General features: G+C 48.9%; 1 protein-coding gene across 1 annotated transcript in view; it reads right to left on the bottom strand.

The window, feature by feature from the left end:
- Nucleotides 1-13,197, bottom strand: part of LOC8033792 (zinc finger protein 260) — a 28,015-nt gene extending 14,818 nt beyond the window's left edge. Inside the window, exon 1 of the mRNA XM_029970345.3 lies at nucleotides 10,537-13,197. Coding sequence (XP_029826205.2) covers nucleotides 10,540-12,267 — 1,728 coding nt within the window. The 5' untranslated portion in view covers nucleotides 12,268-13,197 and the 3' untranslated portion in view covers nucleotides 10,537-10,539. The remainder of the gene's footprint in view (nucleotides 1-10,536) is intronic.
- Nucleotides 13,198-14,599: the final 1,402 nt, after the last annotated feature.

Here is a 14,599-nt window from a genome sequence, read left to right as displayed (position 1 = left end):
GTTCTCATTGTCGCCGACTTCAGCTTCTGGAACCCTTTCAGCAAGGCCTTCTTTTAGGTACTTGCAGATTACCGTGCCATACTGAGTTAGCATTCTGTTGTCAGTTCCCAGGCGTTGTCGTGCAACAGCCTCGTCGTTCTTCAGGGGCAATCCAAAATCTTCCAAGGAAGGTTCGCCTAACAACGTCCTTTGACTGACAGAAAATCTTCTTTTAATTTTTGTTTCTTTTTTCTGTGCACACAGTTGTTCCCCGAGATTCTGAGGCTCTCTAGCTCCCAGCCAAAGGATAGAAGTTTGTTCGAAAGGCTTGACAACTGTTCTACAACGCCGGTGTGCCAGACGGCCACAATGATGAAGGACACTGCACAGGCAACTTGCTGAATTGGACCCTTCAGCATCCAGCCAAAGTCCGTCTTCACTGTGACCAATGATCCCTGCTGCTTACAGACTTCACCGCTCACAGTATTCCAATAGTGGTCAGCTCCCCCCAAGATTTCAATAACTTATGTAGTTCTGCAGGCAGGTGTAAGGGTGACACCTGCTAGTTCCAGACGACAAGCCATTGGTCTTGATCACGCTGTCTGGTAGGGTTAGTCAGTCGGCACAGATGTCCTCAATCTCTAGAACCTCCAGTGTCCTTTGTGGCTGTATTGGCTTCTCAGCCACAATCACAGGAGACGTTGCTTCTTCTTTGCGACGTCAGCTGCTCTGCCACGCGGAGAGATCACCTTCAACTTCAGCTCTCGCGCGAGGTGCTCAGTGACGAACGAGTGCTGGCTCCCCCCATTGAACAAGTGAGCAAGTTGTTTCCAACCTTGACCGTCCCCCCTACCTGGGCAGATTCTAACAGCGCGGCGTTCTTGCTGCTGGCATTTAAATGCCATCGGTCAGAAAGCAGGGTGATGCGACGTCTACCACGGTTGGCACAGTGAATGGACAGATTTCTACGTTCTCTAGCTTTATGTCCACATTTCGCACATCAGTAGCACCTCTCCTTGAACTACAGATGCCTTTTTCCTTCCAATGGAATCATTGTATTGTACTGCAATGCGTGGCGCTGCTGCTCGGTCGCTCTTTGGCACCATGACTTCTCAGTTGTTGAGGTTGGCCTCGCGCAATACTGTCATACACCTTCTCTCGGCTCTCACACTCCAAACGGAGCGACTCCGAGGTAGCCTCGAGAGTCAAGTCATCAGGTGCACTCTTCTGCTCATATGTGTCTTGTGAAACTCCACCGTCCAGTCCTTAAGCAACACGCCAAACAAAGCAGAACAAAGCATTGCCCGTAGCTGTCACTGCCGATGCCAAGGGTTTTCAATCCAGCAATGTCCCTGTGTATGTGGTCATGTAGGCGACAGAGGAAGCCACCATCGCTTAGCGTTTTCGTGGGTGGCAGATGCAGGAGCAGAGTTAGATGTTCTTGAATCGGCACGTCCTGCTAGTCAAATCTTTCTTTCAGAAACTCCACAAAGTAGGTGTAGTTTTGCTTAGTGGCCTGGATGCCGCTTATTGACGACGCTGCCTTTGCCGTCAACGTCGACCATAGGTACAAGAATTTTTTTCGCGCCCGACAGCACGTCATTCTTGTATATCGCTTGCCTGAATCGTTCCAGAAGGGCAGCCACTGCAACTTGTTTCCTCTGAAGCTCTAGCTGTGGCCGCTTAAGTTGCCTAGCATGACATTCGGGCTGGGTGCTCAACTGAACATCCCTCTGTGCCACGCCGTTCCCGATTACCGACGACGTTCTACGCCGGAGATGCCCAATTCTCGTTCACATCAGGGTGACGAGACCTCGGCTCTCCGAACAACTTGGTACTCTTTGGAGAGATCCGCGTTCATCGCGTGAGGCTCAATTAGCGCAACCAGCTCCGCAAGTTCTCTGGCCAGGATATCTCTGATTCGTCAGTGATCTCAATGAGCCTTTTCCTTTTTTTTGTTCGGACTTCAGGTTTACAGTTGAAATGGCCCGCATTTCTTCGCCGAATCCATTGGTTTCGGATTGCACCACTCACCCCTTGGTTTGAAGCCGCCCCAAGTGTGCCATCTAAGCCTCGTATGAGCCTTCATTCGTCGTTTCTTGGACCTCGCCTTGCCCTAGCGTCTTCGTCGAGTCGTGGCACCTTCACGTCTCTAGGCCTCGTCGCGTCGTCGTTCCCGAGTTTTTCGGCGCCAAATAAGACTACTTTAGGAAAATTCAACGCGACGTAGCATGTCGGCTTATGTTTTAGCAAACGAATAAAACGAGCGACGTTTATTTCAATCGGTCTGTTCTTCTTGAAGGAAGGCAGGATGGATGGATGGATGGATGCTAATGGCTGTACCCTCTATGACAGGCGGCAGACCTTGCCTCGAAACCAAAAGTATTATTCCTCCCCCCACCCTCCTAAGCCAATTTACTTCCCCTCTGCCTTTTTGTAACTATCACCAGGCAGTGTGCGATACCTCCAGGAATACCTTCGAGGGATTGGGCAAAAAAAAAACTAAGAACATCACCCCCGCCTCCTTCGTCTGGCGCAAGAGCCGCCAATTTTCCTCTGATCAGACCTCGTCGACGCTATCCTAACACCGGCCCCACTGGGAGACAGGCTACAGTTCACCTTTCCTCAAATTTCGATTTGCTAATTGCCTCTCTGCTCTCAAAGAATGACCAGCCCATGTCCCCCTGCACTCCCTCATTTGATGTCTTCCTATGTGCTCCCAATGCCAACCTGCCAACGCTCCTTTGTCAAATTTCCAATCCTGATTGAACCTGGCACCATTACTCCTTTACATATAATTCTGTCAACTTCATATCCACTATAATTCCCTAATGCCTATAGCCGGTTACAAGTTAAGGTAGGAGAAGCTTCTCCTCCCACAAGCATGATGCGCCAGTTTCAAATCCGCCCGCAGTCGAAAGAAGAGTTCACTGGAAACGGTCCTTGTTCCGCTTCAATAGGTAGATATTGGCTACAGAGTGATGCCCAACTTGTCTCCGATCCCACTTTTCAAGAAAGCGACCTCTGTATTCATCGGAGGGGGAACCGAGCCCCTGAAAGCGGCCTTTGTATCCATCAGAGGGGGAACCTAATCCCCGAAAGTCTATTTGTTTCCATCAGAGGGGGAAAACCCTAGTCTCCCTCTCGTGGCTTCCACAATGCTAAGTCAAAGTCGAAAGATAAAGCAAATATGTACAGAAAGGCGAGACCCTCCTCACGCGTTGGCCGCGACGTCGCAGAAACGATGGGACACTATTGGATGCGGAGGGATATACGATTCCCTACGAGGGGCATTTGTCGCTACCTTCTTGACTTGTAACGTACTATAAAGTTTCAAACTACTCAAATTTTTCCCTTTTCTAAATATTTTTTTTTTGTGTTTCTCTAGATGTTTTCTTTTTCCCATTGAGCCATACTTTCAGATATTTCTATTTTTCTCCATAGTCTACTTCATTGCCGCATATTATCGGGTATTCCCTGTTTTCGTTATTGAACATCATTACTCCAGACTTCTCAATACCAAAACTCAGGCCCAAGCCGTCCCCTTGATGCATTACTTCCTGTAATGCATCACAATTATCTCCTTCGTGTCTTATATCGTCCACGTACATTAGTCCTCGGATTACATGTAATACATTTCTCCCTCCTTCCACATAACTCGCATCAAAACCTGAATTGCTCCGCTCTAATTCTTTTCCATTTCATTTAGGTATTCGCAACTCCAACGCCCTATAGGTGGCGGGGCGGTAGTTCCAAGATGGCGGAAGAGACGGGGATAGATTCTCCAGGATATCCCGTGCGCCTGCTTGCTGACGCAGCGCGCTAAAAATGACTTATTTGTCTACAAATGCGAAGCGGTTACCGCTCATTCACACTGGAAGCGGATCCATGTTCGCAAAGCGGTTGCGAACGCGGTTGTATAAGGATCCAGTACAATTGCACGCGCACTTGATGTCATCGGGTGTGCGTGCAATTGTACTGGATCTTTATACAATCGCGTTCGCAACCGCTTTGCGAACACGGATCCGCTTCCAGTGTGAATGAGCGGTTAGGGAGGGATCTTATTACAGGTGACGGAGATGCCGATGCACGTTAGGAAAACGAGCATGCTGTTATTCAGAGGTTGCAGAAACCTCGAATTGCAAAGCTTTGTGGTGAGCAAGCCCGTTTTAGGAACCGGCCACGTTACTGTTTGTGGCAGAATATTTTTGAGGGTGATGAAGATAAGTTTGCGCCTTGCCTGGCCATTAGTGCTCTAAAAAGAGGGCCGCGAACGGTGACCGTCAAGCTTCGGAAGAGCAGCGTTCACACTATTGGTGTCTTCGCGTCACAGCCTCACAACTCGCTGCTCACCGTCTTGGTCTTTGGTGTATTGTAACACGTAATCAAACTGACGGCCCCAACTTTCACAAGATGCTTGATGACGACGCAATATAAGATATTAAACAGCTAAAGTATGCATCAAAGAGTACAGAAAAAAAACAAAAAAAAAACAGCTACTACGTTTTGCAGTAGAACAAAAAAAAAAACGATTACTTTTTTTTTTTTTTTTTTTTACAGTCATTTACACTCACTTAAGCTATTTTAATAAGCTGCATAACCCGGCTATCAAGCGCTTGTGAAAGTTGGTAGCGCCGGTTGAACGTCAGTGCGCGGTACGTCCAACTGAAGTTTAAGGGTGTCGTACGCTATGCAAAAACTGGCCATTAACATAATCGGCGTGTTTAGGGGGTTTATTTATTGCTCTATCAAAAATAAATATTTTAATATACCGTACATTTTTTGTACAGTGTTGTTTACAACATTGCGGTCCCTCTGGCCAAAACTGAGCTTTCTAAGCTCTCGTCACGAACGGCAGGCTAACACAGACGCGCTTAAAATGTTTCCAGCATTTCTTTATTTGCTTTTTAATTACCTGAAAGCAAGTACGGGCATTCTGTCTTTTTAAAGTGCTTGGAATAAATAATGGTCATGTTCCTTGTAACAGCCTTAAAACGCAAACCCATTTCCGATTTGTATTGCTCAACATACTGTTGCGCAACGAGTTTTCTCCTACTTATAGCAAAGAATAGACTCCGTAGACCGTACTATATAGCTCTACATTATTAGTGGGAGCTTTTGCCGCCGTCACGTTGAGCACAGATTGAGCTGGCGGTCATGCACAAGACTAGAAATCCGCAGCGGATGCGACTCACGAAAGGTTCCTCATGAAATTAAACATATCGGTCCTTCGTGCAAAGCTGCTGCAAGACGGAGCATAAGAATTCCTATTTTAACGCGCTAACTTTTTTCGTTAAAACGGCTTCACGCATCAAGGCCGACAGTCCCTGCCACTGGCCACCGCCTCCGCGCCGCCGCCGCCGCTACCGTCCCCGCTCCTCCGTTCGTCCGCTTGAGGGCGAGCGGCGCGCTGGAGTTGTGAATATCCCGAAGGGCAGGGGTGACAATGAACTGGCTTGACCGAGCCTTTTTTATTGCTGCTGCTTGCATAATCACCGTATCACGTTCCTTGAATCCAAAGATTTGATGTTTTTGTTTAAAAATGCACATGCCTAAAAAGAGCCATAATAGTAATGTTAGGAATCTCCTTGCAATGAATTTTCATTGGTCAAGTTTTAAGAAGATGGTGGGGGCCGAAGAGAAAATAGCGCCCGTGTAATTTTATTGCTGAGAGTTTACTACAATGTCTCGACATCTGTAACTGGGCATTTTTATTATGCCATCATAAACACAGTATGCCATCAAAAACAAGCTACTGCAAAAAGCACTCGAGCGTCCCTTTACATCAATGTTTTTTGGTGTTCGATGGTCATTAAAATCGTAATTTACGAATTCTACTTTTATTAATGAATTCACTATGCCCACAACTAATTCCCTCTGAAATAAACGAGTTCTGCATCGCCACCGCACGTGACTCATGAAAAGAATGCGAGAGTAATTCTAAGACAGCCAACTCTCGCGTAAAAAAAATACACGTTTGAGCAACAAACTTTTTTTACTTTTGTTGATTTTGTTGGGCTTTTGCGTGCCATTGTTTCCATAGAAATCTAGGCACACATAAAAGCTGTCATTTAAATTAGGCAGCCAAGACTATCACCCTTCCCAACAAATGGGCAGTCACGTCACCTTTTTTTCCAACCGATGAAACCCTCATTTACCAGCCAACGACAAAGCACCCTGTGGGGAGGCGAGTGCATTCAAACGTGGGAAGCTCAACAAAAAACCACAAAACCCCAGCAGCCGGATGGACAAGATGCATACTGTTAGAAGTTCGAAATTAACCGCTTCTATTTTTAGACCAAAATTCGATACATAATTTGTTATTTCTTTCTTTTCCCTTCATACTCACACCACAGAAGTTTTCTAGTTATCTACTTTGCTCAAAGCAAAATAAATATGAATAAAGAACAAACTACCAAATTGGTTGCAGAGGTGATTTATACAACCACACACAGCTGAAATGTGGTGGTGCCTTTGGAAATCGTCTATATGTTAGTACCCTTTACTTTTGATGTCCCCGCACAGCTTACAAAAAGGGCGCTCTTTATTTCATTTTTTTTCTTAGGAGAAAGAAACTAGGTCATGACAAAACTTGTTTGCGTATAAATTTCAGGTAAAATCAGGTTTAATCGGAAAACGAAGACCTATAGATAGTAAAAATAAATGCAACAATGTAGACGTACCGGTTATGATAAGAAGAAACATGCTAGTAAGCCTGAGGAAAGGAACTAAGAGGGGTCAAACAAAATGTGCTTCGCCGACAAATTTAAACAGATGTATTGTTTTTTCTTATAGAGAGAGATGTCAAATTCCTTTTCATTGTGTTTTCAAAAGAGGAAAGGGGAACTCTGACAAACATTTAGACTTTTCTGATTTTTGGATGCTTGTATCACTGCTATAAAACACTATGAATGAAAATAATAGACACGGTTCCAGCTTTGTTTCATCGCATTGGTCCACGACTTGCATTTATTTGCTCTGGATTTGGCACTCCTAACACCCCAAGGCCTTGTCTAAGAATTTGGACCGTTTGAGAGCTTCGAGAGTCTGAAAGCCTGCGACAGAAGACACACTTGCATCCCACAAACGCAACTGCAAAACAAGTTGCCGGAAAATGTGTCCTCAGTGTGGGGGAACCTGAACCAGTTTTCGGCCAAAAGCTCTCCACAGTGAACTCTGATAATCGTTTGTGACCCAGCCGTAGGCCAGCCTCGGCAAGTTGCGTCTCGGGAAGCATCGAGATACCTCGAGCTGCTTCCCACATCGGAAATTTAGTTTTCACTTGCCTATACTCTTCCATTAGAGATTATACAGAAGAGCCATTGCATCGACCAACTTCGCCGGAAAACGTGAAATAACCCGAAAGCACAGGAAGAAAAATCCAACTCTTTTTACAGGTTGAATAAGCCGTTTCACTGCAGTGGTGTTAATTTAGGGTACAGGTTTTAGTGTGTTCATATATCACGAGGAACTTTACTTCATCTTACTGGTGTCCAAAGAGGAAATATTCAAAAATGTGCAGACGAATGAACCTTACTTGACTGAATGTAACAAAGCTTATGAAACCACCGAAAGACAAAATCTTTGGCAGAGCAGGGCCAAAATATCCGGTCGGGTAGGCAGAGGGGTGTAGCGGTTAACATACCTGACCAGACATCGCGAGCGCAACGTTCTGAGTCCCGGCTCTGCCAAAGATCGTCTTTCGGTGGCTTCATTACCTTTGTTCCATTCAATCAAGTATTGTTCATTCATCTGCATATTTTCTAATAGTTATAGTGTTTTCTATTAACCCAGGGTTCATACAGGCTTCAAAGAAAAACAACTCGAGGGTTTTCAAGGACTTTTAAAGACCTGTAAAGATATCTTCAAGCATTCCTTCCAATACTTATCTAGTAAATTTATAATATATTAACTTTTTGAAACGCACCACGAAAATTCTTTATGGCACGATACCTAAAAAAAGGGGCATATGCCAAAGGGATGCCAGTAAAGAGTTCAGAAGAGCTACTGCAGCTTTTCCTTTATTTCCTGGTTGATTTTTAGAAATCACTGCATCTTCATTTTTGCCATTTTCCTTAGGCTGTTCGACATGACAATTGTAGGTGACGTCACCTGCCTCTACTTTCTCGGTGTCTGTAGTTGCACATCCGGCATCGCGCACAAAATAAACTATGCCCACCATGTGTAGCGTAAAACAGATGCGGAACAAACAAACCAGGAGTAACTAGCTAACAGTGCTTGAGAGGACAAGGCGAACGAGGGACAAGATTGCAAGATGGCAGACGGATGAAACCGGACCCTGAACCATCAGACTGCCACTACTGTGGCCAGGTGCTTAAAGGGGCCCTGCAAGCACTTTACTTGTTTTTAATTTCCACCAAACCTGAGCGCACTGAACGTAGTAACTTAATGAAACTTTGCTTTTCTCGAATTTCGCTTTATTTTAAAAGTTATAGGCAAATTAAAATTACAAAAACAAGCAAAAAAATAACCCCCTTCATGACTTCCTTGGTCGCTGGAGTGGCTGTGAACTAGAGGGGTAGTGAGCTCAGCGAGCACTCACGGCTGCCGCACTCCGTGTCGACGGTGCGAGAGGGCGCCACTAAAGCACTAACACTAATTCGGCATGACACTTCATCGGCCACAAACGACAGCGAACAAGGAGTAAAGATCAGTTCAGAATGGGAGCCACTTCACGCTGCCGTACCGCGAAACGGCCAAACCGTAAGACAAAGCTGCTCGCAGAAGGCCTTCGGAACGCTCAGAGTCGGTCGGATCCTCCAGTCCGTAAACGACCGCAGCGCTGCTGCGCACATCCGGGACCTTTCCGTGTCGGCGCCTGATCCCACTACTCCTTTCTAGTATGCACTGCCTTTTCCACCACTTGGTGGCGGGCATGTCGACGGGTTTCCGTACTTCATAAACTGTATTTGTTTCTTTTCTTATCTAAGATACTGAACAAAAGCTACTTTTATAAATAATTGAAACGGTTTGCGCCAGTTATATTTCGTATTTCGACTAAAAAGAAGCTCTTAGCGGCTCTGACCAGTAGTAAGCCCAGGACCAAAGACGTCACATATCGCGCGCTTTCTGTACCGCAGGTCGCCCCCGTAGGTGGAGGAGGTTTCCGCGTCGTCCGGTTAAAATATGATGCACTGATATTTAGTTACTCTCTCCGTGCCCGCTGGCTTGCCCGAACCCCAAGAGACGTGGAAATCACAAAAAAGGTAGATGCTTAAATACGATTGCAGGGGCCCCTTTAACAGGCATCTCCTAAATGTGTTTAAAAGTGCCAGTTAAGAATACATTCTCGTTGAAATATTGAAATGTATGCCAACATGCACGTAAAACTAATAATTATCTTTAATTATTGAAAAAAAAAAACTATTATTGTTAACAAAAAACTGATTATCATCGGGAAATTGAAGGGTTTTAAAGCACCGCGAGGAATTTCAGGACTTTCAAGGTCTGGAAAATGTAGTTCTCAAATTAAAGTGTTTTCAAGGACTCGTGTGAACCCTGTAACCCAAATTTCCACCCTCCGAAGGCTAGGTCCTGAGGTGGAAATACCGCTCCCATCATGGCTTGCTCAGTGAAAATGTACGCTACAATGCCTGGGCCCTTTTGTACTGCTAGAAATGGCAAGGCAAAGACTGTAAAATATCAAACCCATGGACAGTCTACCACAGCAAGCCTGAACCATCCTCCCTATCGATTAAAGTACACAGGACCCTCTTCTCTAAGCAGCTGCCAAAGTGTACACATTCGGAAGGACACATCTAAAAATACAGATATGGTGCTCTGCTTTGACCCATCCATTTCAGATATCAGTGTGTCCACTTTACCTAAACCACCCCTTCACTTGCATCAAGCTTTTGAAACAGCACTTGTTATTCCAAGGAGATGCTGAAGAACACCCTAACAAGGTTCACACTTCCGCAAGCTAAAACTGGCCCAAACCTGGGACCAATGCCATCACTGTCAGGTGCAAGCATGGCTGCCAGTACAGCAGATGCCCCTACATCACGTGGGCCTGTGGCAAGAGTCTAAAGCACTGCTGAAGTCTGTTCACTCCCAGTAACTGCATGCAAGCTCTACCTCTTGGCAGTGTTGGCTCTCAAGTCCCCCAGAACGAAATAGGTCGAGCAGCAACTAGCTCTTGTAATACTGCCACCAGAAGCCATCCCTCGCTGACCTGATGGCCCAGGACATGGCCCCTACGAGTCCTGCAGTTCCTCAGGAGAGCCGAGGGTTTTAGGTACCCCTATACAATGGCAAGCTCTAAAGGTTTGTAGCCGTTAGAGCCTGCAGACAGAGTACAGGACAGGCAGACCCAGCAGCCAGAGACTATGTCCAAGAGATGATGTCCTACCGGACCATAGGTTTCCCAGGCCTTACCATAGAGTGCGCTACGAGGCCCAACCAGCACCTATTTTCCTTGCCTTTCTGTAACCAAGGCGTGCAGGTCGCACGAAGGTCTGGCAAGCAGCTAATGCGACGCATCAGGCCACGTCAGCCTCCGCAGGAAGGCTCAAAAAGACCAGAGGAAGGACTCACCGCTCAGAGGGCGGACAGCACGGCTCCCCCGGGCACCACGACGGTTGGCTTGTCGCCGGCCGAGGGTGCGCCCCCCATGGCGCACATGGCCGAGGCGCCCGCGCCGTTGCCGGGGCCCGCTGCGGGGACCCCCTGCTGCTGCGACTGCGGGGGCCCGCCCGCCCCCGCCGCGCCGCTCCCTCCACCGGCCCCTGGCTGCTGCTGCATCATGCCCTTGAGGCCCCCCATGCTCTGGATGCTGGCCTGGATGTTGGTCAGGCTGCGGGGAGGCACCATGGTGGGCGGTGGGCTGCCCGGAGAGCCCTGCTGCTGCTGCTGCTGCTGCTGCTGCTGTTGTTGTTGCTGCTGCTGTTGCTGCTGCTGCTGCTGGGCCGCGCTGCCCAGGGCCAGGTGGCTGGGCTGCTGGGCCGCACTGCCCAGGGCCAGGTGGCTGGGCCCCAGCGTCAGGTGGCTGGGGTGGTTCCCCGCGGGGCCTATGGCGGCCCCGTTCTTGGGCACGTGGGTGGCCATGTGGCACTCGAGACTGGACTTCATGACGAAGGACTTGCCGCACATGCCGCAGAAGTAGGGCTTGTCGAGGGAGGGCGGCCGCAGGTGAATCTTCATGTGGGTCTTCATATTGCCCTTCTGGGTGAACCCCTTGCCGCAGATCTGACAGGTGTGAAGCTTCTCGCCCGAGTGGGAACGCATGTGAGTCTTCATATTGCCCTTCTGGGTGAACCCCTTGCCGCACACCTCGCAGGCGTACGGCTTGCGGCCCATGTGGCTGTTCATGTGGTACTCGAGGCTGAGCTTCTGCGAGAAGCTCTTGTGGCACACCTCGCAGGCAAAGGGCTTGACGCCCTCGTGGGCCATCACGTGGGTCTTCAGGTTGCCCTTGAGGGTGAACCGCTTGCCGCACACCTCGCACGCGTACGGCTTTTCCCCGTAGTGGGTCGCCAAATGAGTCTTCATATTGCCCTTCTGGGTGAATCCGCGCCCGCAGATCTCGCAGCGGAACGGCCGGGCCCCCGTGTGCGAGTTCATGTGTGTCTTGAGGTTGCCCTTCTGCGTGAACCGCTTGCCGCACACCTCGCACCCAAAGGGCTTCTCCCCCAGGTGCAGCGTGTGGTGGTAGTCCAAGCTCGACCTCTGAGTGAATCCCTTGCCGCACACGTCGCAGTTGTACGGTTTCTCACCAGAATGACAGTACATATGACTCTTCAGATTCCCTTTCTGCGTGAAGACTCTTCCACATATTTCGCACGGAAACTCGCCCCGCTTGGCGGGAGCCTTGGGCTGTGGCTGAGCGAGCTGTAGCGGACCTACCACCGACGGCGGGACGCCTCCCTGCTGCTGAGGCTGCTGTTGCTGCTGCTGCTGCTGCTGAGGCTGCTGCTGCTGAGGCTGCTGTTGCTGCTGCTGAGGATGCTGCTGCTGCGGCACGGGGCTGCTCTGCGTACTCACGCTGTGCACGCTGCCGCTGTTGGCGGCCGCGGCCGCGGCGGCGGCTGCGGCCGCGGCTGCTGCGGCCGCGTGCCCGCTGTGATGTGCGCCGCCGGCGTTGGCCACGCACAGCGCGTTCGGAGGGGGACCGGGAGCGGAGGCATTGGTTGCGTTGTTTTCCCTTGGGCCATCGCCGTAGAGCATCGACTCCTTCTCCAAATTGTAGAAGTTGAACAGCCGGTGCGCAGACGTGAAGAGCGGAATCTGAGTTGGCAGCCCCGATGAGAAACCGAAGGTAGGGTCCATTGTTTACATCTTGCCGCGAACGGCTACTCGAGCGACGGCCCCGGCCCGGCCGAGACAAAGGGAGAGCGCCCGCGACGAGGCTCTGCGGCTACTAAAGTCCACGAGAAGGGCCGCCCGGGCTCTGCGCGACCTTCCATCAACCCCGACGAGGACCAGGCCTCACCAGACACCGTCCATCAGACGCCGTTTGAAAAAAGGGCGCCCGTGCCCCGACGCGATCAAACAAACAAATTTCAAATGGAAACAATAAAAAGAACCTGCTCATTTCGCTGGGCCGCCTGCCGATCCGCCGCTCTCATGGATCCACCGGAGTCCGAGTTTGGCCAGGGATGCCCACAAATAACTTTGGGCAGCCCCGTTACCCCTAAAAATTTGCCCTAATGCTGTCAGCTGTCAAGAAAGGAAAGCCGAATGGAGCCTGGAAAAAATGGCCTTCTGGTGGCCGAAAGCAAACACATACAAAAAGAAAAAAACATCGCCAAAAATTTTCACCACTTTTTGCAGGCCGGTCCGTACCGCCACAAAACTCGTATCTCGCGAGCTTGCGCGACTCGCACACGCGTTAAATGCCGATAATTACTTTTTTTGTATTTTTGAAAAAAAAAAAAAAAAAGGTGATGGTCCGTTAAAAAACAAGATGGCTCGCCCGCACAGTCTACCCGCGCCGCTTCTTTTTTTAGGGCTCACTTCTCCGCGTGCAGCGTCCCCGCCAGACTTGGGCAGACTTCTCGTCGACTCTTCCTCTTCGAAGAAACTTTCGCGCTCAACTCACGCAAAGACAAAACTATTTACACACTTGTACCGGCGGAACAAAGAAAAAATCCAATATGCGATGTCAACGATCCATTTGATCGGCTCCACGGTTGCCAGCTATTTTTGCAAATGACGGCACAAGCAGCGCGCACAAAAAAAAAAAAAAAGAAAAAGGGCGAGGCGTCTTTGTTGTTGCCAGCCTTTTTCGAATGCTTCGCGTGCAGTGAAGAAAAGCAGCTACCAGAACAAAAAAAAAATATATCTTTCCGGCCTTATTTGGAATATTTCCGCTAGTAAGTTTTATGTTGCTTGATATTACTTTTTGTGAAACTTCGTTTACTTCGATTCTCTACAACCACTTCAACTTCTAAAATGTAATTAGTTGAAAACGTTTGTCGAGAGATGGCGCCACTACAGCAAAAAAAAGTACAGAGTCGGCGAGTATGTAGGCTGTAGGCTCCCTAAAAAAAGGGGCTTTTGGAACGCGGGGCCGCGGGGCTCTGTGGAACACTCCCCGCACCGCCGGCACCGCCAAAGAGATCATACATCGCGCGACGCTTGTGGGAGCGAGGAACATATGGGTATATGTGTACGGTGCCTGGAGCCCGTTTTCGATAGGTGTGTTTTGCGTCCTATGCTGCCCATACATCAAAAGTGGTCCCGAAGTTAGACCGAAGTGGCAACGAAGCAGAAGTGTCATGCTGTCATGCTGTTGCAAGTCGCGATCCTGGCGGTTGGTCGTAGAAATGCTAAAGAGAAGCCATGGCCTCCGAGATCCCGAAGCGCGAGTTCCGGGATCACGAAGGCCATGGAGAAGCTTGGAGTAGCACAACACGAGTGTCGCTGTCGTCACGGCGTCCCAACTTCTCTGTCACACTGAAGAGCGACCTGCAGCAGAACAGGCGTCTGCCACATATACCACAGCTATTGGGACGCCGCCAGGATCGCGACTGGCGACAGCATGCAACTTTTATGACGTAATCAGGCGGAAATCGAGGAACCACTTTTTTGGGCGCGGTAAACACATGAGTTCGAGACGCGTTCCAGGTACCAACGTCATCACAAGTGCCTCTAATAACTTGGCGAACTGTGAAGGCTACGGCTTCCGCGACCCAAGGAGCGAGGCACGTAACGTAACCATAGAGTTATTATAATGTACGCTAGAGGTTCAACTGGCGCTAGTGTCTATGCGACTTCCGTGACGCAAATTGAAGCAGACAGCAACCAGTCAACTTTTGCGGTGCTCCTGTGCATTCCTATGGGAAAACGCGCGTGCATTTTGTCTCTTCGCCAGAAAATAACACGAAACACTTAGGTTATTTGGGTCGTACCGAATAGCATGTACCTTGATTAACACTGTAAAAGTGTAATTGCTTTAGTTAGCGCATTTTTCGTCATCAGTGAACGAAATTTAACTTCGCTACATTTCAGTCCCAAACGTGTGTTCCGCAGCGGGTGTGTAAAAACAAGCGACGATTCAAAACAAAATTACAATCGAAACGAATATAGAGTGTGTTCAAGGCTCGCCAGCATTCCGGTGACGCTCGTATATTGATAATATGCCAGTCCTGTCACTATA

This window comes from Ixodes scapularis, unplaced genomic scaffold (assembly GCF_016920785.2).
Source record: "Ixodes scapularis isolate PalLabHiFi unplaced genomic scaffold, ASM1692078v2 PGA_scaffold1__304_contigs__length_218370807, whole genome shotgun sequence".
NCBI lineage: Eukaryota > Metazoa > Arthropoda > Arachnida > Ixodida > Ixodidae > Ixodes > Ixodes scapularis.
The sequence above is the reverse complement of the archived record's forward strand: the minus strand, read 5'-3'. Positions and strand labels throughout refer to the sequence as shown.